We start from the raw sequence: 21808 nt of genomic DNA, 5'->3' as shown, positions 1-21808 counted from the left end.
GTGAGTGTCACCGAGTGTCACGCTGGAACAAGTTTCCTGATTTCCCGTAACATGTCTAGTATGATATTCCGTCGAGAAAATTTACACTTTGCATCATTTTAAGATATTTAAATTTAAAATACTATTGTGATATATACAATTTGTTCCACTAAATCATATTAATGATATCTGTAGCATTAGTAAGGTTAATATATTTGTAAAAATTGAATATATATTAAAGAAATTTATCTAAATCATTAATATAACTTTATATCACAGTATTTTCCAAGTAATAACTTGACAAAGCTTCGGTTTTGAGCGGTCAATTCAATAATTCATTTAAAAGTAACAATTCATTACAAAAACATTTTGAAATTAACATTGTCCCATTAAATTCGATGTTTCAATTGCATAATTTTGGTTAAAAGTTGAAAAACAATCAATTTTTATAGAAATTTACTTAAAAATTATATTTATATCAGTAATGTCAGATCCGCCATTTTGAATTTTTCATTTTTAATAGAATATTTAGATTTAGCAACTCTAAAAACAGAAGTATACCAATTTTATATGAAAATTCTACAAGATTATGAACTTTGATCTGCTTTTCGTCAAAAGGTACCACTGTGCGGCGTCGCCAGGCGCACACACAGTCAACCACTCATACCCACAATAGTGTTATAAACCGTGTAAAAAAAATCCTATGCAAATGGAGGGACAGGTGTACATTAATGAACTGACAATGCAATAAGCTAACACTCATACTGTTAATTATTTATTTATTTTCAATCAGTAGTTATGTTCTTCATGCAAATGTAAATAATATAAATAATGTACAACCTAAGATTGTAAAGGAGAACAACTTTAGTTGTGTACTATTGTTATGGCAGGAACAATAACACTGTTCAAAACATATTTCCATTTCAAATTTTTAATAGGCGTTTCTTATAGACCTTTGTACATATGCTCAATACGAATCTGTAAGTCTTTCTTCCGCTCCTGCGTAGTTCCCGAGAAAACCAGTTTTAAGGAAAAATGAAAATCCTTGATATATAAGATAATTTATGTATTTTAAAAGTAATAGATCTATATATACTTTTAATATAAAAGTGTTCTGTGAGTACTTTTAAAGGAAATGATGTTGAAACTCATACAACCATTGGTAAAAAAGTTACGCGGTCGGCCATCGATATCCGCAATCTTTGTCGAGTCAGGTCTTACTATGCCAATACTTATTTAGAACTGCTTATTTTCGCTTAGTCTCTAAATGGATTACATCGTTAGAAAATATAATCGTATTCATATTCGTCACAACGAATTCACAAATCGTATGCAAGTGTAAATTAATGAAGCAATTTCACTTTTCAACGTGTAAATACCGAACAAGATTTTCCGGACCTATCACCTTGACAGTGTACAAGCTACAAGCTCTAATTACTTTAATGCTACAAATCGTATACTGCTGGATGTTAATTAAATTAAAATTGAATTAAAAGTATTAAAATACTACTAATCATTTTTATTATATCATTGCTCTATGGACCCTGATTGACTTATCTAGGGCACACCGATGATTGCCGGGTTGCCATGTGTTAGGCGTATCCGTTCCGAATTTCCAACAATAAAACTACCGAAAAATCTACGCTCGGAAGAGACGAACAGTATGTAGCATGCTAATATAAACTGTGCGAATTATGTCGTATTAGGAAATTTAAAGATAAACTTCATTTTACTAAATTAAACTTCATTAAACCATACGTTGTTTATTTTATTCAACAATTTCCTAAACTTCGTTAAAAAAGAATAAGTTTAATTACTCTCGTTTCCACTACTGTTTATTTATTTATATAACGATATAAAGCTCATTATAGCGCATATATATTGCTCATTTGTCGTAACAATGACATAACTTAAAAGTTTTTATGTTATGGAATATGGATTTAAATATTTTGAGTCATTCTAACCAACAAATTTTATGAAAGTTTAATTACGTCTGGTACAATAAATATTTTTTATAGACTAATTTAATCTCCTTCTTAAACAGAACTATCTTTTGGAATAATCAATTTTGATCTGTATAATTCTTGTTATACTAACTTATTTTTGTAAATCTAAATTTGTGTAAATATTCGAAGTCAAGAGGTAATTATATGAATTGTTTGCTTTTGAAATAATTATAGACAAATTCTTGATTTCATTATATGTCGGTAATAAAATACAGACCCGTAAAGTTCATAAATGTATTTGTTAATGCTTTTATTGCTATTATGTTACTATTCATTTACTCTTTCACATATACATACTCATTGTTTTCTACAGTATTCAACGGCAATACGTTGTTTTCCAATGACAATACATTTTTTTAACAAAGAAGTATAAAGGATCCATCACTGAAAATAAAGGAATTGGATATAATACTCAAGGATGCGAAAAGTACATGATCTTTAAATAAAAAACCAGCTTAATCTATTTAAGTTATCAAAGATCTTCTACTAAGGAACAATATATGTTCCCTATGTATTAGGTTCCATTTGCCATGAATTCTAATAAACAACATATCCCTTAAGCAATGCGTTTAGAAAATAAAACTGTGGATAATTTTCATATTATTGTGAATCTTATTGACCAATAATATATGTAATTTTTTAAATCCGTTCTAGACTGGAGTGGAATATTCATTGTTTTTATTTCCGTAGAAATTTCAACCATCTATCCAAAAATGTTTTTTCGATCGACACACCAGTGTCAACTAAAATTTTCTTTTTTTCAATATTGTTAAACTTCAATTAACTTGCAACAATAGGTAACGGTATTGAAAAATATCAGTTAGTAAATACGTGAGGTAGTCCGTGTACATCTGATTCACAGTACAACAGTGTCATAAACTCTTACCGCTATTAGACACGAACTCGACGTAGATAGTCATGTTTCTTGAATGATGTCATGAGATTTTTAATTAAATCTTTTTGAGATTACCAAGCTCGGGCGTGACTCATCGTTCGACACATTTGCTCGGACTATCCGCCAAAATTAATATTGGGTGATTGATTCAAATTGCAAAATTAATGGTGTTTGATAATCGATTTGTACGCTTTACGTCTCGAATGATTGATGTGTTGACGACTCTTCGCGTATATTGTAGCCGTAACATCAGTTTTTATTCTTGGATATTAGAATAGTTAGCAATTTTTCCTTCGAATAATTGAAACAAAATTTTTTGTCAAACGATTTGTTATACTTAAAAGAATCTTTAAATAGAACTTCTAAAATGATAATCGTTCAAATGTTTATTTGAAACTATTAACCTTCTACCGTTTTGAACTAGTTACTCGAAATTTCTACAATAAGCATAAAATTAATGATTGACAAGGAAAAATTGTGTGTACTGGTTGAGTTAATATTTTCCTGGAAATGAAAAAGGATGTCACCTCTAAGAAGAACCAGTCGTGGGATTATTTGAATGTGATTAAACAATTGATTTTGGTAACCAGTCGCGCGAACCGTCGAAACTATCTCACAAAGATATGAAGTTTATAAGTATATTGCTTTGTAGTTGGTAGAATACTTATGTAACTTGTTAACTGTTGAATTTAGTTTCAGAAATCTAAAAAAATGCAGCGTATACTTGTTAAACGCAGGATGAGTGAACCTATGGTATATTTGAATGAAAAATTAAAGTAAAACGAAAAAGAATTACATGTTTATTTGAGGAAATAAACAATTCATCGCTAAAAGAATTAGTATCATTTCAAGCTTTAAGATGACGTGTGTACTCGTAAAACGCAGTTAACTGATTAAGGATACTGAACCGATACATATGCATTAGCCTGTTACGTTTTTCGGGTTTCTTTCAACGCAACTGCGATGTTACGTTTTTAACACTATTAAATCTGTTTAATCTTCTGTTTAAAACCGTTTTTTTATACGTTCTTAGATATGCTTGAATTTCAAAAAGGTACACAAAATATCGTTACTAACATCTACATTTTTACTCTTTCAATAATATTTAATACTATTTTTATCACTTGTTTGTACATAGAGTAACGGTGCTTAATATGGACCACTACGATATTTTAGAAAATAAATAGTTTAATGTGTTAGTCACCATGGGGAACACTTCAATGAAATAATCATACGAATAGTTGTAAGTAATAGTAGTATGTAAAATTTTTTGAGAGACGAGTTAAATATGTAGTTAGTTATTTTAGACAGTATAAGTATAGACAGATTTAAAAATATTACTTTCTTAAGATTTATCTTTAAACATATTTAGTTTTTACTATTCTAAAGCAATTTGCAGTACTTTACTCCATTGAGTATCTAATATGGAGCACATTCTATATTGATTGCACATTTTTTTCTTACCACGTTCCAACATGCCATGGGGGATCGCTGACCCCCGCCCAAATTCAATTACTGTAATTCCCTCAATTAAACGATGAATATTTGAAAACATTACTAAATTGTAAATAACGCTACCTAATGCGGTGACACTCAGCAAAATAAACCTGCAATAATAACAACGCAATTCAATGAAATAATTTAATATTGTATTTTTTTTCATTTCGTATATTCTGCACCTTAATATCGTGCGGCATTCAACGTGTTAATGTTTCATAATATTGTACTATACTTTTTTATTTTCTGATACCAATTACAAAAATGATAATATTTGAGAAAAATTTGTCCAACACATTGCGTTCTCGAAGAATATAGTAATTCCGATATGTCCCAACGTGTAGAAAGAAAAAAAAAACAGAAAAAACTTAACGTAATATAAATTCCAAAAAGTGGACGATCTGTTTAGTTATCCTTTCTAATTCGATAAATATTCATTTCTTGTAATGAAAATGAGTTATATTCACTACCTATGTATTCCATATTGCTGGTTTTGATTTCGTTTACATTTTTTACCATGGTTTTAAGACATTTATATTTTTGCATCGATTATTGTATGAACCTTTATTAATTTCTGCGTATTTCGATGCATATTTCATTGGAAAATGCATATCTCTCATTTCGACATTTTTAAAATCAGGTATTCCATATTACTTTACTCTACCTATGTTTTACTGACAGGTCATTTAATAAATTTTAAATCATTGTATTAGGTAATTTGATAAATTTTACCGAATTATCTAATAGGATCTAATTAAAGCATATGCCGTGAAATTAGTTTTATAATTTTATAATCATTATAAGCGTAGTCGAAAAGTTAATAGAAGAAGAATGATTAAACTCAGTAAATAATTTTAACTTAAAATTTTAAAAGATGTCTTTTTCACAGCTTCGGTAAAAGTAGTATTGACATGTATAATAGACAGCTGAACTGAGAACTGCAGTAGGATTAATTGAGTTTCACTCAAACATTTCACTTTTAAAACAATGCGTCAGTTATTTCGAAACGCGAACATCTTGACTAAAAACTTAATTAAGATTTTTACGCATGCTTGACCCTCAAGGAGATCTTTCCATCATCATCGATAACGGAAAAACGGCGTATCTTTCCTCCTTCAGAATGAAACCAATTATAGAAGTCGTTCGTTAGTCGTTCGCGAGGTTTCAAACTATTCCGTTAGACGTTCTAACTTTTGAACAGTTGACAACCAGTCGTTCAATCAGTCGCAAAAACTTCGCATATCGTTCGTCAAATTAGTTGAATCAATCGTGAATAATGGTCCTCTAATTTTAAAGAATTCAAGTAAAGATAATTAAAACGAATAAAATTTTTGTGCATTGAACATTTGCATTATGCAGTATATAGTACAGTCCTGTCCAGCCACTTGCTCGGGCAAGCAGCTCGCGGATTGTCTGGGCACAATACTGCCCGCCGAGCAGCCTGTAACGCCGCCGCGGGCAAACGTGGCTGTCTTTGGACTACTTTATAAGTACAATAGTGATCGCTTAAATGCTACAATTTTGGATCCCAGCAGTGGAATTCAACCGAGCAGAAGAAATAGGAGGAAGCTATTTGCTTCCAGGAATTGAATCGAGCACAGCCTGACAAAGACAGAGAAACGATATAGATTTCACTTGCAGTAATTTTAACCTTACCTTCTCAAATGTAGTGCTAGTGAATTTTTGAGATTGTTGTGATTAAATGAATTTAAACATGATGGAAATCGGACTATTTTTACTGATTTAAGATAATTAACGAAATTAAAGGTTCATGTCCTCCAAATCGATAAAACTAGACCGATTTACGTCGGGTTTGGACTCATTTTAATCAGAAGAATCTCAACATTCCATCAGTACTACGATTGAGAAAGTGAAGTTGAAATTATAGCAATTGAAATTTTTTTCATTACATGTTTATATTTGACGCGTGTGAAGTCGCTTCGAAGTCCTGCGTATCGAGCCTCCATATTCGATGAACTGCGTCTATCCTGTTTATGATTATTATATTAATTTTCTGTCTCTGTCTACTGGGATCACGTTACACTGAACTTGAGACAATGCATAGTGAGGCAACAGTAGGGATGGCGCAGTGAAATTTAGGGAAGCCGATTTTATGGAATTTAAGCGATCATCACTGTGTCTACTAGTGATCACCTGTCTTAACACATTGTTGACCGACAATTTTATGCAGGAGCTATCCCATGTCACCGGTTATTATTCCCTAATCAGTTTTGAAAGTGAAACAATCTAACTAAACTTCAATACACTTTATTTATACGTAATGAATTGAAATGAAACTTTGGACATATCTTTTATATAACTTTTAATATTTTTCTTTTGCAATGTTCTATATTGCTCTGCGTTCTAAAAATTGAAATACTTAATGCGAATGCAAACACGAGTTAACCCGTGACCGGTCAACAATGTGTTAAGACCCTAACGCACGGAGGCTGACACAAGTGTATTTCCCCCACCTCGGAAAAGTGGCTGGCCTTGCCCGCGAGAAGGCCTGATGTGGGGTGTCTCATATAAATGAGAACAACCTAATATCTCCGTTATGTTTAGACTTAGAAAAAAGCTCTAGAATAAAAGTACACAAATCGACAGGGAAAATTTTATGGTCAAGGTCACCTTTTCGAAATTTCAAGGTCAACATTACTATTTTGGGTGGAACTCTGTATTAGTCGGTATATATTCTTATATAGAAAAAAAAGCAAGTTAACGACCTCGTTGCCATACTATTTTGATTATGTAATTTCGTCTTAATATCATCATGGTATCACTTAATATCATCATGAATCTCTACTGAGACGTATGTTTATCTTATAATACGCGTTACTAAGATCAAGAGAGTTATGTTTCGGAACAGATCCACGAGTTTGTAATACTACAGTAACGTTAGGGTATATTATTGCGAATTATTGGAAATTGCATGGTATGGTTCTCAAGATTATTAAACTGCGTTCTTTTATTTGTATAAGAATATGGAGTAACTAATACAGTGTTCTACTTCGAAAAATAACGTGGACCTTGAAATTTCGAAAAGTAACATTGAAAAAACATTTTTTAACCCCATTTTTGCTACCTCGAATAGAGTAACTATGTTTAAGAAAGTTTTTTTCTAACGCTACACATAACAGAGATAGTTAGGTGTATTCACTTACATAGGTAAGAGACTCTGTATATCAATATATCAACAGTATTTTTACGTTTGAGTGGTGTATGCTTTCAATTTGTTTCATTTATAATAACTGTTGCGTAGTGGACAGTTGTTCGAGATTTTCCGATCCACCTTGTCGCGGACTTAACCATCTCAAGGTTAATTAAAAAAATTGGGAAGTTTGGAAAAGTGCCGCACTGTTAGTTAACTTGTTTATTCACACGAACTGTACACTAGTTGACTGAGGAACCAGTAGCGGGCTTTACAGATAGAAGCGAAGTGTCTGAATTGTACAGAATACGAGAAATGTCCCTGGTTAGAGGGTTACAATTATTTTGGTGGAGGTGTTTGAGTGGAGCATCTTCTGAATGGTGTGTTTGACAGATGTGACATGACTCGATAAACTCTTTTACAAATGTTGCCGTTTCTATGGTGGTTTCCGTGTTCTTAACCTGAGCTCAGATCAGGACGTTGCAACAACACTTTTCCTTAATACTATTAACTTAAACATTAGTGTATACATTCATGTATACCTAACCACGACTTGATTTTCATAAATATTATTGACTTTTACCACAAATGAAAATTATTTCAGCTCTTTCCTATTTCAGATAAGGCGCAGTGAAAAATTAATTTTTATATGGATATTCATAAGTAAATTTATTAAAAAACGTTTAAGTTAGAGATCGTTTGTGGTCGTACTATCACATACATATATCCAAAACTATATACATATATTTTTCTCATTTTTTCATCATTTTTTGTTACCTTTGATACAAAAATTGCCTATTTCGGTAATTTTCCTTTATCATTTGAATTTCCTTAATTCTTACATTAATGAAAATCATTAAGTAGTCGAAAACATACCTTTAATAGCGAAGATTTGGACTAAGGGTAAATAAAGGATGAGAAGTCGGGGGGAGGGAAAGAAATCAAACGAAGTGAAGGTTGAAAATAGAATTTTATTAGCTACGTAGCAAAATACCTATTCACTTAAATATTTGGCTTCACACGATTATCAGGCTAAGTTCGTTTATATTAATATACAATATGTAAAATATGCCATATTGGATATGGGCAGTGTCCGATGGTAGTACGATAAACTTAATTCTCATACGATATTAACGAGATATAAATATATATATAATATATATATATATTATTTTACATGCTAGGAAATAGTACGCTAGGCACTTGTGTGAATAATTATAGAAAAACAAAAATAATTTTATGGCGTATGAGGGGGCGCTCGCGAAAAAATCGAAGGTGGGCAGTAAGACAAGAGAATTGGCGTTCGATGTGAGAAGAAAGAAGAAATCGTGACGAAGGGCAGAAGGATACGGACAGAAATTATTCTGAAGTGAAAGCGATAGGGAGACAAAGAGGAAAGGCAAGACAGAATAAGAGAAGCGAGATGTATGCAAGGGAAATTGGAAGAAACGAGAAAAAGAAGCTCCGCCTTTCTCTTTATTGAAACGTCACCGGCGCGAATCCGCCAGGTTCGCAACCGGCGAACGGTCGTCCCTTCGTTCCATCGCGAGACTTCGATTTGTTCATCTATTAAACTTTTTTTTTCCATTTCGACGGTCTAGTTATCGGTAGCAATAATTCTTCTCGAGTAAAAAAAAAAGAAAAGAAGAGAACACAAAATAAAGACGAGAAACGTGAGTAGTGAAAAAGAGAGCAAGAAACAGACGCGCGTGCGTGGGTCTACGTGTCCTTTATACACACTTGACAGCGACTTATTCGGGACCTGAGGTTTCCTGGCTTCAAGGTCTGCTTCTCCGGCCTTTGGAATTGCTGTCTATCCTCGATAGTGGCCATCCAAAAGCTGAACTCGTTCGTGTAATAATGGCAGTGTCCTTTGGCGCCGTTGCACTCGATGAACGGCGTCGCGCGGAAGTCCTCCAGACAAGATCCAGGACTGGACAGCGATTGTCCGCCGCCTTGAGAACCGGCACCGGTATGCTGTGAACGGGAATAAAAACAGATTCAGACCGACAACGTTTTCAACGGAACATTTTATTGCCGGTAAACGTGATCGATGAAGGTTTGAATTGGAAAGCGGGGAACGTTTCGAGGTACTGCCTCGAAGAATATCAGGCTGGAAAATGGGAAATACGTGGAGCTGCGTTTCGCATACGAGATTCGTTCGAGTGGTTTGCGTATCTGCAGCGAGGAATTTATCCTGGGGTTTAGGACGACGGATGTGAAGAGGAACAGACGGGAAAATGTATAACGTTTGTGTAAATAGTTTGAAGTCTTCAGAACCTTACTTCAAACCAAACTCCTCTTGTTTCTTTGAAAGAAATATACCTATTGTTTTAGTTGCATAACATGCACTTTTTACTTCAGTATTCTTAATTACAATATTCAGCTTTAAAATTGTATTATATGACATATATGTAGAATACTTCATACTCTAATTATGAATAAAAGGTCTGTTAATTTTCATGACAATCGTTTTTCTTCAATGTTCTTAATTTTCGAGAAATTTACTATTGGCAGAAGAATATTGATATCTCAAAGAAAACTAAAATTTGTATAATAGTAGTATAAACGTTCATGTATAGAGTGTCAAATAAAATCTAATTATACCAAGCAATAGAGCTACCTCTTTTTGCACGAAAATTACTTCAGCACAAGAGAATCTGCAATAATCTATGAAAATTTAGAGGTTCTTCGATGCTGAATTTAACCATTAAGAGTTGTTTGTTTGATGGGAAATGAAAAATATTGAAAGAAGATATTCGTCGAAAATATAGCTCTACAGTTGGTCGACTTGAAAGATTTAAAGTTTTTCTTAAAAAAGAAGAAAAGTTAGTAGCTTTAATATCCCATTTAGATAAGAGATACCCAAGAGGAGAATTTTTTGTTGCTAGAAGAGTCAAGTGCATTTTTTAGTACCTTAAGAGAATGAACTGATTAAAGCCGACGATATAATTTATCCAACTCGTCCACCTACAATAGTACTTTCTACAATAGTAAATTAGACTTAATGGATGTACTTATTATTAAACCGAAGGTATTTCTATAAATTAATATTTTTTTCTTTCAAGTAATTAATTTCATTCATTCTTTTGATATCTAGATAGTTACATTAATAGACGAATTTTTAATATTATCAAATTTTAAACGAGATATCATTCATGGACTGTTATTATGGTCATCGGTAATCAGTGTTATAAATTTCTTGACAACTTTGACTACCATGTGAGTCGTATATTGTATGTGACGCACAATTATATATGTACATACATAATACAATATCTTAACTGATTATTTATGGGAATATATTGAGTCAACTAAAATTTATTAGGATTTATGAAATATGGAAAAGTTGAAAGTGTAATCAGCATTGCACTGACCTTCTAGTGTTAAGTAGTAAATTTCTAGTTAATTCTGCCATGGATTATTGAATATAATAAAATATACTTTTGCAAGTTGATGTATGTCTTACATGGAACATTTGGGAATTTTGGTAAAAGATTTTAGTTTCATACCATGATAAAACTGTATCCGATCCAAAGGCCGGTCCATCCATGCGGACATTCTGGAATGCTCAATGATTGGCTGTGTACGGCTAGCACATTCGCTGGAACTTCACATACCACGCACCTACGAGATAATAAAAAATGTTAACTATAGTCGTATAAGTAGGTAATTTGTCAAGGTTGTTATACTTTACTTGAAATATACTTGAAATTAAAAGTAAGTCGGGAAGAGTGTGATTTTTCATGGAAATTCTGTGCTCATAAATTGATAAAAATCGATTTAATGGGAACATGCTTCTCTATCTACCTATAATATTCAATCAGTTTGTATTGCTGTAACAACCACATTTATACTTATACTTTTAATTTAAAGTAAATTAAAAGAGTATATGAATCTATGCTTGCATTCGAACGTGCAAAGTGTATAAGATTTATTTAAAACCTTTCGAGTTACACTGACGTAGATCGAGGAATATTTAAACAGTCAGATCTTTATCAATTATATTAACACGCATAGTCGATCATTTTTTACTCGATCATAGTTACTTTAGGTTTTTTATTTGCATATGCTGTTCCTTTTCCTGCGTATACAAAACGAATCAGTTAGAATTTAGTGTGTTAATTAAGATAAATACTATCTCAACAATTTTTTCTCTGAAATTATTATTATAAACATATGAGAAAATTTCAAGAATTCGTAAAATAAAAAGTAATTTAACATTGCAAATTAGAATAGGGCAATTTCGGGTGAGATGGCCCGATCTTATTTACATTGTCAAATATCTATATTTTCATTCTTCTTAAAGATACATTGAATCTTGCAAGAGGCCTATTTAACTATTCTTTTTATATGTATGTACTTTCATAAATGTATTTTCTTTTTATTAGGTATTAATGATATGTACGATGTAATAGTTCTTTGAAGAAAAGTAGGCTATCTCTCTTCGATTTATCCTACTAGACTATTCTAGAATTAGACCCTCAATTAATTAACAATTGATTCATTGAAGCAATATTTACACAGGAACACTCAGAATAATAATGAATGTTTCTTCTGCTAATTATTATATTTAATAACAGGTAGTAATTTTGGATTGAATTTATGGGTAATTTGATTAACTGTTTCAAGTTTTCTTGATCAAAATAACGCCAAAGAAAATGACGAATAGTGAAAAGAAACACAAATAAGTTACAGAGGAGGTAAAAATTGCTCGATTGGAAGTCAACTTGCTTGCAAACACTAAGCGAAGAAAAAGAGGATGAACTATATGGTTTTGAAATAGTTTTGTGTAATGTGTTTTCAATTAAAAGTAACGAGTAATGTCCGTTAAAGTGTTAAAGATACCAAGAACTGTTACACTAAAGTTAAATGATGCAGGGAGATGCACCTTCTAGCGGAGCTGAATTTTGTATGTTATTAATTTAAGAAATACGATGGCCAGGTTTAATTTTCTGAGTAGTACTATATATTTTCTGTTAGTTCATATCAGTTTGTTTAAGAATAAATTTAAGAACTTATAAATTGTTTTTGATATTCTTGGCGTTCGAAATTGGAGAATTGTAGAGAAAACTGAAGAGATAATTAAACTATTAAGTGTCGTGCTTTCATTTAACATCTACAGTGGAAAAAATTAATCAAAACCCCATAAACGTACAGATTTAATGTTCTGTTCGTTGCAGCGAACTTGACACTCTCGTCTGAGTGGTCAGATTCTAAAGCGCACGCCTTCTCTCCATGAATTTTCAATTCTGGTATGTGATTGGCTGAAGCGCTCACGCACACCAATCGGGTTACGCGACAAAGAACACAAATAGCCGTTTCCGGACTCGCAATTGGATTTCTCGGAGCGACTGTATCCGCCCCTATGACGTCACGAGTGCCAGGTTCCCAGCAACCGACAGTAGTTTGTACACACTTGTTTTTAGTGAAAGTATATACACGCTCCATTTAAGAACCCGAAAACGGAAAGTTTCAAAAACTACTAAAAATCAAGTGCATTTTACAGGATGTTGGATTTGTATTTAAACTCAACAAACAAATCAGCTATCAGAAAAAAATATAACTCTTTGTAACAGACAAAATTTGATCATTTCAAATTCTAAATAACATGTTCTTATTTATAGTTTCTTGATCCGTATTATATAGTCTTTACAACAGCGCATTAAAAGTCCGTGTAACTTTATCATCAGTCATATAATCTTACTAGTAAGTGCTCTAGAACGGTTCACGTGGAGAGATTCACAACGGAGCAGCATTTCCGCTATTTTCTAGGAACTCGACGCGACGCGACGGAGCAAAAAGTCGGTCGATACCGTCGTGGACAAACGAATCTCGTTGAGCTGGCCAGTAACGGTTAAAGTGTAATCATTCGAGCATCGGATGACATCGAGTGCCAGCTCGTTAAACCGTAAAATGCTTCTTCATCGAAAGAAAACGTGGAGAGCTTTTCGGTGCTCCACCGTTTCCTTTTTCTTTCAGAGAACATGCTCAACGTACCTGGAGATGTATTTTTGTATTGCCGTGTCCTCGATAGGCATCATGGGAATTGGACTATTGGTCGACAGCCAGTAAGAACGATCATTGCGACTGGCATAATGGCAGACGTTGTTGACATCGCAGAAGAGGAAGGGCATCGTCGAGAACTTTCTCACACATGAGCCAGCATAACCTGTTTTTGTGATAATTCATTACGCGAATTGTTAAGTCATCATTAAAATGAGATCATTTTTTGAAACAATAAGATAGAATTGCCTGTGTGATTCAAAGTCTGATAATCAATCGTGAGTTTTTTTATTTCTTTGACTATTCGATAGGATTGAAAATTTATGGAAATTGAATGCTTCCATTAAAAATATCGACAAATTCAAAATGGCATAAATATTCTCGCAAATCATAAATGTTGTCAACTGGTACTTGTATGTAAAACTAGTAACCTAATTTCATTTTTAAGACCTACCTAGATCTTGCGAGTGCGCTCTTTCATCGCCATCCGTGTAAAGCAAACTGTATCCGTCCCAGAGCTTGATGTGTCCGTGTTCGCAAACAGGTACCACTTCGCTCTGACTGTGCTTGACCAATAGTATACCAGTCAGATAATCAGGTGTAGTTTCACACGGCAGTCCCGGTTCTCCAGCGGGACCCGGAACACCCAAAGGACCTTGCAGACCTGGCGCCCCTGGAATACCAACAGGTCCCGGTAAACCAGGCAGACCCACTTGTCCTGCAGGTCCTGGTGGACCTTGTCCACCCTTCAGTCCATCCACTCCTGGGAATCCAGGTGGTCCTTGTGCTCCTTTATCTCCTGGCACTCCTGGTGGGCCCACAGGTCCTACGCAAAAGTTACAATTCTATTGAAAAGTTGTTACTACAGTGTACGTTTCTCAATATAAAAAAACGGATTATTAATTTCTGCACTTGTATTAGCACTGTTCTTTATCGCAAATTCCAACTTCTGTTTATTATAAGGTAAATTGTTAAGAATAATTCATTTTAACACTAGGTTTACGGACGTTTATTGTGCAGCTTCTACTATTGTTTTTAAAAAAATGTATGTTCGTTCGTTCGAATCTTGAAAATCGGGGATTGAAAGGTAGACAATTAATATATTCGTTTAATCGCGTCAATCAAAGGTGACTTAATCATTTGCCAAATAACGTTTATAAAATTCAATCTGTGTTAGATTGATGCGTTCCGTAAACCTAGTGTTAAAGAGCTTGGAATTAATGGTTTTCCATACATACCTATATACATTCAATTGTAAAAATAAATGCAGAAATAAGTTCAAAAAAGTGTCTTGGCTATACAAGATTTAACGATGTCAAATAACATGAGAAAAAGTTTCCGCATTATCCGAAAGTTAAGAATCAGTCTTTAAATCGATGAAAAGTAAGAATAGACTTTTTAGGCGAAAATATTTATATAACTTGTTGTAATTGTATTAATTTGTGAAAGATAAGAGTAAAGAATTTCAGTAGTCTTCAAAGAAATATTAGCTTGAAATAGAAATTGTGTTTACACGTACCAGGATATCCACGGTCTCCTTTTGGTCCCATCGGTGGTTCAATGCAATCGTCACCCCTTTCACCTTTCGGACCAGGGTAACCAACGGCACCCATTAATCCGACCGCACCAGAGTAACCTCTATCACCTTTCTCTCCAGGACTTCCAGGAAGACCATTCTCACCGTCCCATCCTCTGTCACCTTTCTCTCCAGGTGCTCCATCTAGACCACTTTGTCCTTTAAACGAATCCAAAATTCATTTTCAATTAATTTTTCAATACATCTCACTACTTCGCATAGAACTTATTACATATATTAGGCGTAACAATTAACCTCTTAGTTGTAAATGACAATGTTTTGTGTAATGACGAGTATAACCGTCATTGCATCGTCCTAACGACGAAAGGTACATAGGTACAGACTTTTAAAAGGGACACCGCAGCTAAGGAGTTAATATTCTATGCGTTGTACATGCATTTATTCTGTGCCTAAATGAACATTATAAATTTATACCTCTTTAGAAATGTTTACTAATACAGCACTGTATTTTATGCTTGTGTAAAAATGTTTAATAAAAATGTATCATACGTTTAAATGTAATAATGTGACACTGTTAACGAAATAACGTATTATTAATTGATACGTTTAATAAGAAATTATTTTCTCAAGTTTTAGGAGTTTTAGGAATCGCTCTATTTTACAAATTCTTAGAAGAAAAATGTTGTATATTTGTTGTTTGCATCAAATTTCTCATGAATAGCAAAAATGATATGACATTTAATTTCATATATAATTGTTCATGTATATGTGTGTCTTCCGGAATTATCTTGCATTTATTATATGCATATGTAGTTATAGGAATATACTATAGGAAAGCTTAGTAGATACTTTAAGTTGTCTACTTTGAAAAGTAAAATTACATTTACTATAATATTTTCGTCATTCAAGAATAAATAAAAGTATTCGATAATTACCTGGGAATCCGGGTTCTCCTTTTTGTCCAGGTAAGCCCGGGAATCCTTGTGGTCCTATATCTCCTTTCTCACCTCTTTCACCTTCCGGACCTGGCAGATCAATTCCCGGTGCACCATCTCTACCTGGTGTACCAGGTGGTCCACTTGGACCTGTATCACCTTTTTCACCCGGTGCGCCCACGGGTCCATAAGGACCTTGATCTCCTTTGTGTCCTGGTAAACCAGGTAATCCTTGTTCTCCCTTTTCTCCCGGTCGACCTGGTAATCCCTCTCGACCATGTTTTCCAGCCAGTCCAGGCAAACCTTTCTCGCCCTTGATAGTTGATCCAGGGATACCCGAAGGTCCGGCTGGTCCTTCGTCACCTAGCGTGATTCATTGAATATGTTTATAGCAGAAGTATTATTCAGTACCATTAATTGTTTTATTATTATTACACAAAAGTATAATATACCAAGAAACCGAAAGTCGTACCTTTGATACCCATCGGGCCAGGTGGTCCTGGATTACCGACTGGACCTGGTGTACCTCTGTCTCCTTTTTCACCATCATAACCAGCAACACCTTCCAGACCTCGATCTCCCTTTTCTCCCGGTAAACCCATTCGTCCAGGAATACCTGGTTCTCCTTTTTCACCTTTAACTTGAATTGTTGGTCCAGGTGGTCCACGGTCACCTTTTTCTCCGAGCGCACCAGTTAATCCAGGAAGACCAGGAGGTCCTTTGCAAAAGAACATATCACTGGTTAACGAATTTCTCAGCCGATAAGTGTAACAATATTTTTCATTTCCTCATTATTACCTGAAAGACCTCTGTCTCCTTTAACGCCATTAAGACCTGGGTGTCCTGGAGGTCCCATTTCACCTTCTAAACCAGGGAAACCGGCAGAACCGGGTAAGCCAACATCTCCTTTTTCGCCAGGTAATCCATCGATACCAGGTGTTCCTGGTTCACCTGGCGCACCTGGTGGCCCCTGTTATAATTAATTAAAAATATAAATTAACACAATGTAGAAAATGTATTTTTAAAAATAAGTAACTGCACTGGTAGAACATACTAAGTCTCCTTTCAATCCTGGGAATCCTCTAACACCAGTGTCACCTTTCGGCCCTTGCAATCCTGGTGAGCCATCAAGTCCTGGTATACCGGATTCTCCTTTCGGGCCAGGCAATCCATCTGTACCAATTGTAGATTTTCCAGGTTCTCCCTTCGCGCCATCAATGCCATCTCTACCAGGAGGACCAGTTGGGCCACGAATTCCTGGCATTCCTGGTTCACCTTTCTGTCCTTTTTCTGACACTTGACCAGCGTCACCCTTACGGCCCTATTGAAGTCAAACATATTAGTAATTTTATTTAATTATAGATGTATGATCCTTAAAATTAATATTAGCATAAATTATACTCGTTTTATTGATATAAAACACATACTGGGAATCCGGGTGGACCACGGTCACCTTTAGGCCCCTCGAATCCAACTGGACCTGGTGTACCAGGAGCACCAGGGAAGCCTGTATCTCCTTTTAGGCCAGGTACTCCTGGACGTCCAGGTTTTCCATCTAATCCTCGGAGTCCAGGGGCACCAGGTGAACCTTTCTCTCCTCGTTCTCCTTTTATACCGATTATCCCTGGTTCGCCAGGTCTGCCCGGTGATCCAGGGAAACCATGACGACCGGGGTATCCCTTTTGTCCATCAATACCTGGTTCACCGCGATCACCTTTTGCACCTGGAAAACCTGGGAGACCCGATCTACCAGGTTCTCCTGTCAATCCAGGTTCACCTGTAAACAATAAAATTCATATACATATGTAAGTTTTTAAGTCAAATTAATTAATCGCATGTAAATATTCTTATACACGATAAGAGTTGAACGTAAATGTTCGTATTCATGATAGCAATTAAAACAAAGCGAATACCTTTCTTTCCATCCATGCCAGGAGTACCGGCTACACCAGGAGGACCTGGAGGACCAATCGGGCCTGTGTCTCCTTTTTCTCCTGGTGCGCCCGGTAAACCACTTATTCCTGGGATTCCCATATCGCCCTTTTCTCCAGCAAATCCTGATAAACCTGGGTAACCAACAGGACCATCCTTCCCTGGTGGTCCTGGAAGACCTTTCTCTCCTTTCTCTCCCGGAGGACCAGTTAATCCACGGGCACCTTTCATTGGTATTCCAGCTTCACCCTTGTCTCCCTTTGGTGCCGGAGCTCCCGAGAATCCTCTGGGTCCTTCACGGCCGGGTTCGCCAGGGAAGCCCATGGGTCCCATGTTCCCCTTTTCTCCACGAGGACCAGGTAATCCTCGTGGTCCAACTGGTCCAGGTGCACCAATCGGACCTGTAGGTCCAGGAGGACCCTAATTTTATTAGATTTTATCAGTATTTCTGGAGTACAGCCAACGTATTCAATAAAAGTAATAGTATTTTTTTCATGAGTTCTTAAAATGATAAGCATGTTGGAGTGAATATTTAGAAGAAATATCAATTCAACTACCATGTTAAAAACTTTCTACAACACTAACCGAAATCCCTTGTAGACCCTTGTCACCTTTTAAACCATCTCTTCCTTGTACTCCTGGTACACCTCTCTCTCCTGGAGGTCCCCTATTACCTTTCAAACCTTCTGTCAAATTCAACGGTGGACATAGACCTATTTGCAACAAAAATTACAATACACTTTTGACGTTGACTACATCGCATTCAGTTAACAGATTTACTGGTATACAAACTTCTTGTATATGCCTGATTGGTCACCAATAACCGATACATAATATTTTTATATGATTTCAACACTACAATCCAATTCAGTACGCTATTATTCTTGTTAATATAATACAATTTATATGTCGCAGACGGAAGTTTATCAAAATATATTTTGTGGCAAATATATTACAGTACCTTTAAAATCAAATATTTGTTACTTACCAGGTTCACCTCTTTCTCCATCAAAGCCAGGTTCACCTTTCTCTCCGCGATATCCTGGCCGACCAGGTTCTCCGGCTTCTCCCTTTATACTAATGCCACTTTCTCCTTTACGTCCCGGAACTCCTGGCCTGCCAGGAACACCATCTTGTCCGGGAAAACCGCGATCACCCTAAACGCAATCAATATAAAATGTTAAGTATATAATGTAGAATCGTACATTTATCACGAACACAAAATGACCGTGTTATCTGATTACTTACAGCAATACCCTTAAGTCCTGGGAAACCTTGAACTCCGATGGGACCCCTTTCTCCAGGTGGACCTTGTGGGCCTTGCGGGCCCGGCCTACCTGGTTCACCTCGTATACCTTTGTCACCCTTTTCCAATTTAATCTTACTCCAGGATATTTCTGCTGGGGCGCCGGGTTCTCCTTGAGGACCTGGTGAACCAGGGATACCATCTTTTCCCTAAACATAGAATTCGAAGATAGATTTTAATTAATATGTTGATTGGATAATTAACTTAACGAGAAATTAATCACAACATGAAATTTAACGTGCCCACTACCACAGTTGCTACACATGTTATTAATTTGCAAAAAAGACCAATAACATTTTTCTATAATTTTACTATTTACTAAGTTAATCCTAATATTAAAGAATACAGCTTTTATTTCGCATTCGAAAATAATATTCCTATTATTTAATAACCGTCCGTATTGAATAATGTTCATTAATTGTAAGTTGTATTGTTAGACTAATTCTAAATGACACTTATAAACTTAATGTATTCAAAATTCTGAATATTACACCTAAAATAGTTCAAGTAATTCATACCAGTGGACCTGGTGGTCCGATTGGCCCCGGCAAACCGTCAGCGCCAGGTTCTCCGGGGGGACCTCGTTCTCCAGCTGGCCCTCGAGATCCAGTAAGTCCAGGTATACCATCAAAACCGCGATCACCTTTAGGTCCTCTTAATCCCGGTAAACAATCTTGACAGCGACCTCCTATGTCTCCTTTTTCACCAGGGTATCCCGGAGTTCCTGGAGTACCGTCTCTTCCAGGATTTCCTGGTTCTCCAGGCAGACCGGCCTCACCCGGTAGTCCTGGAATTCCATCCAACGAATCTCCCGGAAATCCGCGTGGACCAGCGTAACCACGTTCACCCTTTTGTCCCTTTTCTCCGTCTAAACCAGGTGCACCATCCATTCCTTTGGGACCCTACGAACATTTTTATATTTAGAATTCAATATTCAATTTTTTTACCACTAAGTAATAATTTAACATTAAGAAGTGGTACTACTAAATTTTATAATTTTACACATTTTTTTAGATTTCAGTCTCAGAATTGTATGTATATTATTTAATTTCACGCTTACTGTAATCGATAATCCTTTCTCTCCTGGTGGACCCCGAGGGCCTAGTGGACCTTGAGGGCCATCGAAACCACGAGGTCCCGTTAATCCTGGGAACCCTGTGATGCCAGGTTCACCCTTCGTTCCTTTCTCTCCCGGCAAACCTTCGGGACCTGGAATTCCTGGTGAGCCAGGACCTCCTGAAGGTCCCATAGGACCTCTCGGACCTGGATCTCCAGGATACCCATCTGCACCTCGTGGCCCAATTGGACCTGGGAACCCTTGTGGTCCTTTAGGCCCTGGTGGACCTGGTGTGCCTTTACCGCCCTGAAAATTAATGTGAAAATAAAATAATAAAATAAGGAAATAAAAAAAAGAAGATGAAGTTAATTAATATATCGATTAAGTAACGTTTCGAAAAATTATCGCAGGTTTTTTATTAAAATTCTGTTTCACAAAATATATCACAATTATAAATACTGTATTTTCTTTGTAAATTTTTAAGTAACACAGAAATAAAATTCATTGTAAAACTGTGTAAGAGGTCAGTCGATAAATTAGAACAGAGTATTTCTTAATGATAGAAGTTCATTTTTGTTGAACGTACAAATTATTAAGCCGATAGTTTGTTATATGTAATATCTCTGAAACATTAACGCAAACGTCAAGGTAAGAATATTCTGTGACTGATACTTACACCTGGTGGACCCGGTGGCCCTTGTAGTCCAGGAACACCCATACCACCGTCTGGTCCTGGTTCACCTTTCAAACCAGGACGTCCAGGTAAACCGTCTAATCCGTCGTAACCTCGGTCACCTTTGCGACCGGGTGGTCCGGGTGGTCCAGAGAAACCATCTCTACCCTAGTTGCAGCAAAGATTCTCAGTAATTTTAACTTTATTACATTATCGTATGATTTGCAAATGTAATTTTGATAGACTTACTCGGATACCAGGAGCACCTGGTAAACCCTTCTCTCCCTTCATACCGGTGCCACCAGGTATACCGTGGTCACCTATTGGACCAGGTTCACCTTTTCCTCCATCGCGTCCCATATCACCCTGCAGTGCAAAAATAATTTAAATTATTTGGTCGATGAAAGGAAATAGAGGTCGGATGAAGCCATTAAATTATATATATTAATTATATATTATATATATTAAAGTTAAGTTAAATTATATGTATATAAGTTAATTATCGAATTTTTAACTTTTAAATAATTTTGTTCTGTTCTGGCCTAACTTTGTACATTGACATTGTAATTCTGCTGTAAGAATTTCATTTAATAAAGTTATTTTACATTATTTTACAGATATTTAAGGGTAAACTAATAAAGTTAGGAATATTTTTTTAATTAGCAGTATGCAGTGCATTAGAAGTAGGATAAATATGAAATAGAAAGCACGTTGAGATTTTTATAAAAATAGAATTACATCGGACGGTTTTGTTACTTCGCAATATTTCCATAAAAAATGTGTTTGTCACATCTTTAATTTTTTTAGAGTAGAATAAATGTTCTTGTTTGACTA

General features: G+C 35.4%; 1 protein-coding gene across 1 annotated transcript in view; it reads right to left on the bottom strand.

The window, feature by feature from the left end:
* Positions 1-8479: 8479 nt before the first annotated feature.
* Positions 8480-21808, bottom strand: part of Col4a1 (Collagen type IV alpha 1) — a 42885-nt gene continuing 29556 nt past the window's right edge. The window contains exons 10-27 of the mRNA XM_031971673.2: positions 21224-21340; positions 20978-21142; positions 20305-20607; positions 19763-20146; positions 19187-19393; positions 18927-19095; positions 18524-18651; positions 17920-18358; positions 17434-17783; positions 17061-17327; positions 16805-16976; positions 16479-16724; positions 16007-16369; positions 15054-15269; positions 13989-14360; positions 13529-13700; positions 11041-11155; positions 8480-9505 (exon numbers count right to left, since the gene is read on the bottom strand). Coding sequence (XP_031827533.1) covers positions 9248-9505; positions 11041-11155; positions 13529-13700; positions 13989-14360; positions 15054-15269; positions 16007-16369; positions 16479-16724; positions 16805-16976; positions 17061-17327; positions 17434-17783; positions 17920-18358; positions 18524-18651; positions 18927-19095; positions 19187-19393; positions 19763-20146; positions 20305-20607; positions 20978-21142; positions 21224-21340 — 4443 coding nt within the window. The 3' untranslated portion in view covers positions 8480-9247. The remainder of the gene's footprint in view (positions 9506-11040; positions 11156-13528; positions 13701-13988; positions 14361-15053; positions 15270-16006; positions 16370-16478; positions 16725-16804; positions 16977-17060; positions 17328-17433; positions 17784-17919; positions 18359-18523; positions 18652-18926; positions 19096-19186; positions 19394-19762; positions 20147-20304; positions 20608-20977; positions 21143-21223; positions 21341-21808) is intronic.

This window comes from Nomia melanderi, chromosome 5, assembly GCF_051020985.1.
Source record: "Nomia melanderi isolate GNS246 chromosome 5, iyNomMela1, whole genome shotgun sequence".
In the NCBI taxonomy this organism is placed as follows: domain Eukaryota; kingdom Metazoa; phylum Arthropoda; class Insecta; order Hymenoptera; family Halictidae; genus Nomia; species Nomia melanderi.
The sequence above is the reverse complement of the archived record's forward strand: the minus strand, read 5'-3'. Positions and strand labels throughout refer to the sequence as shown.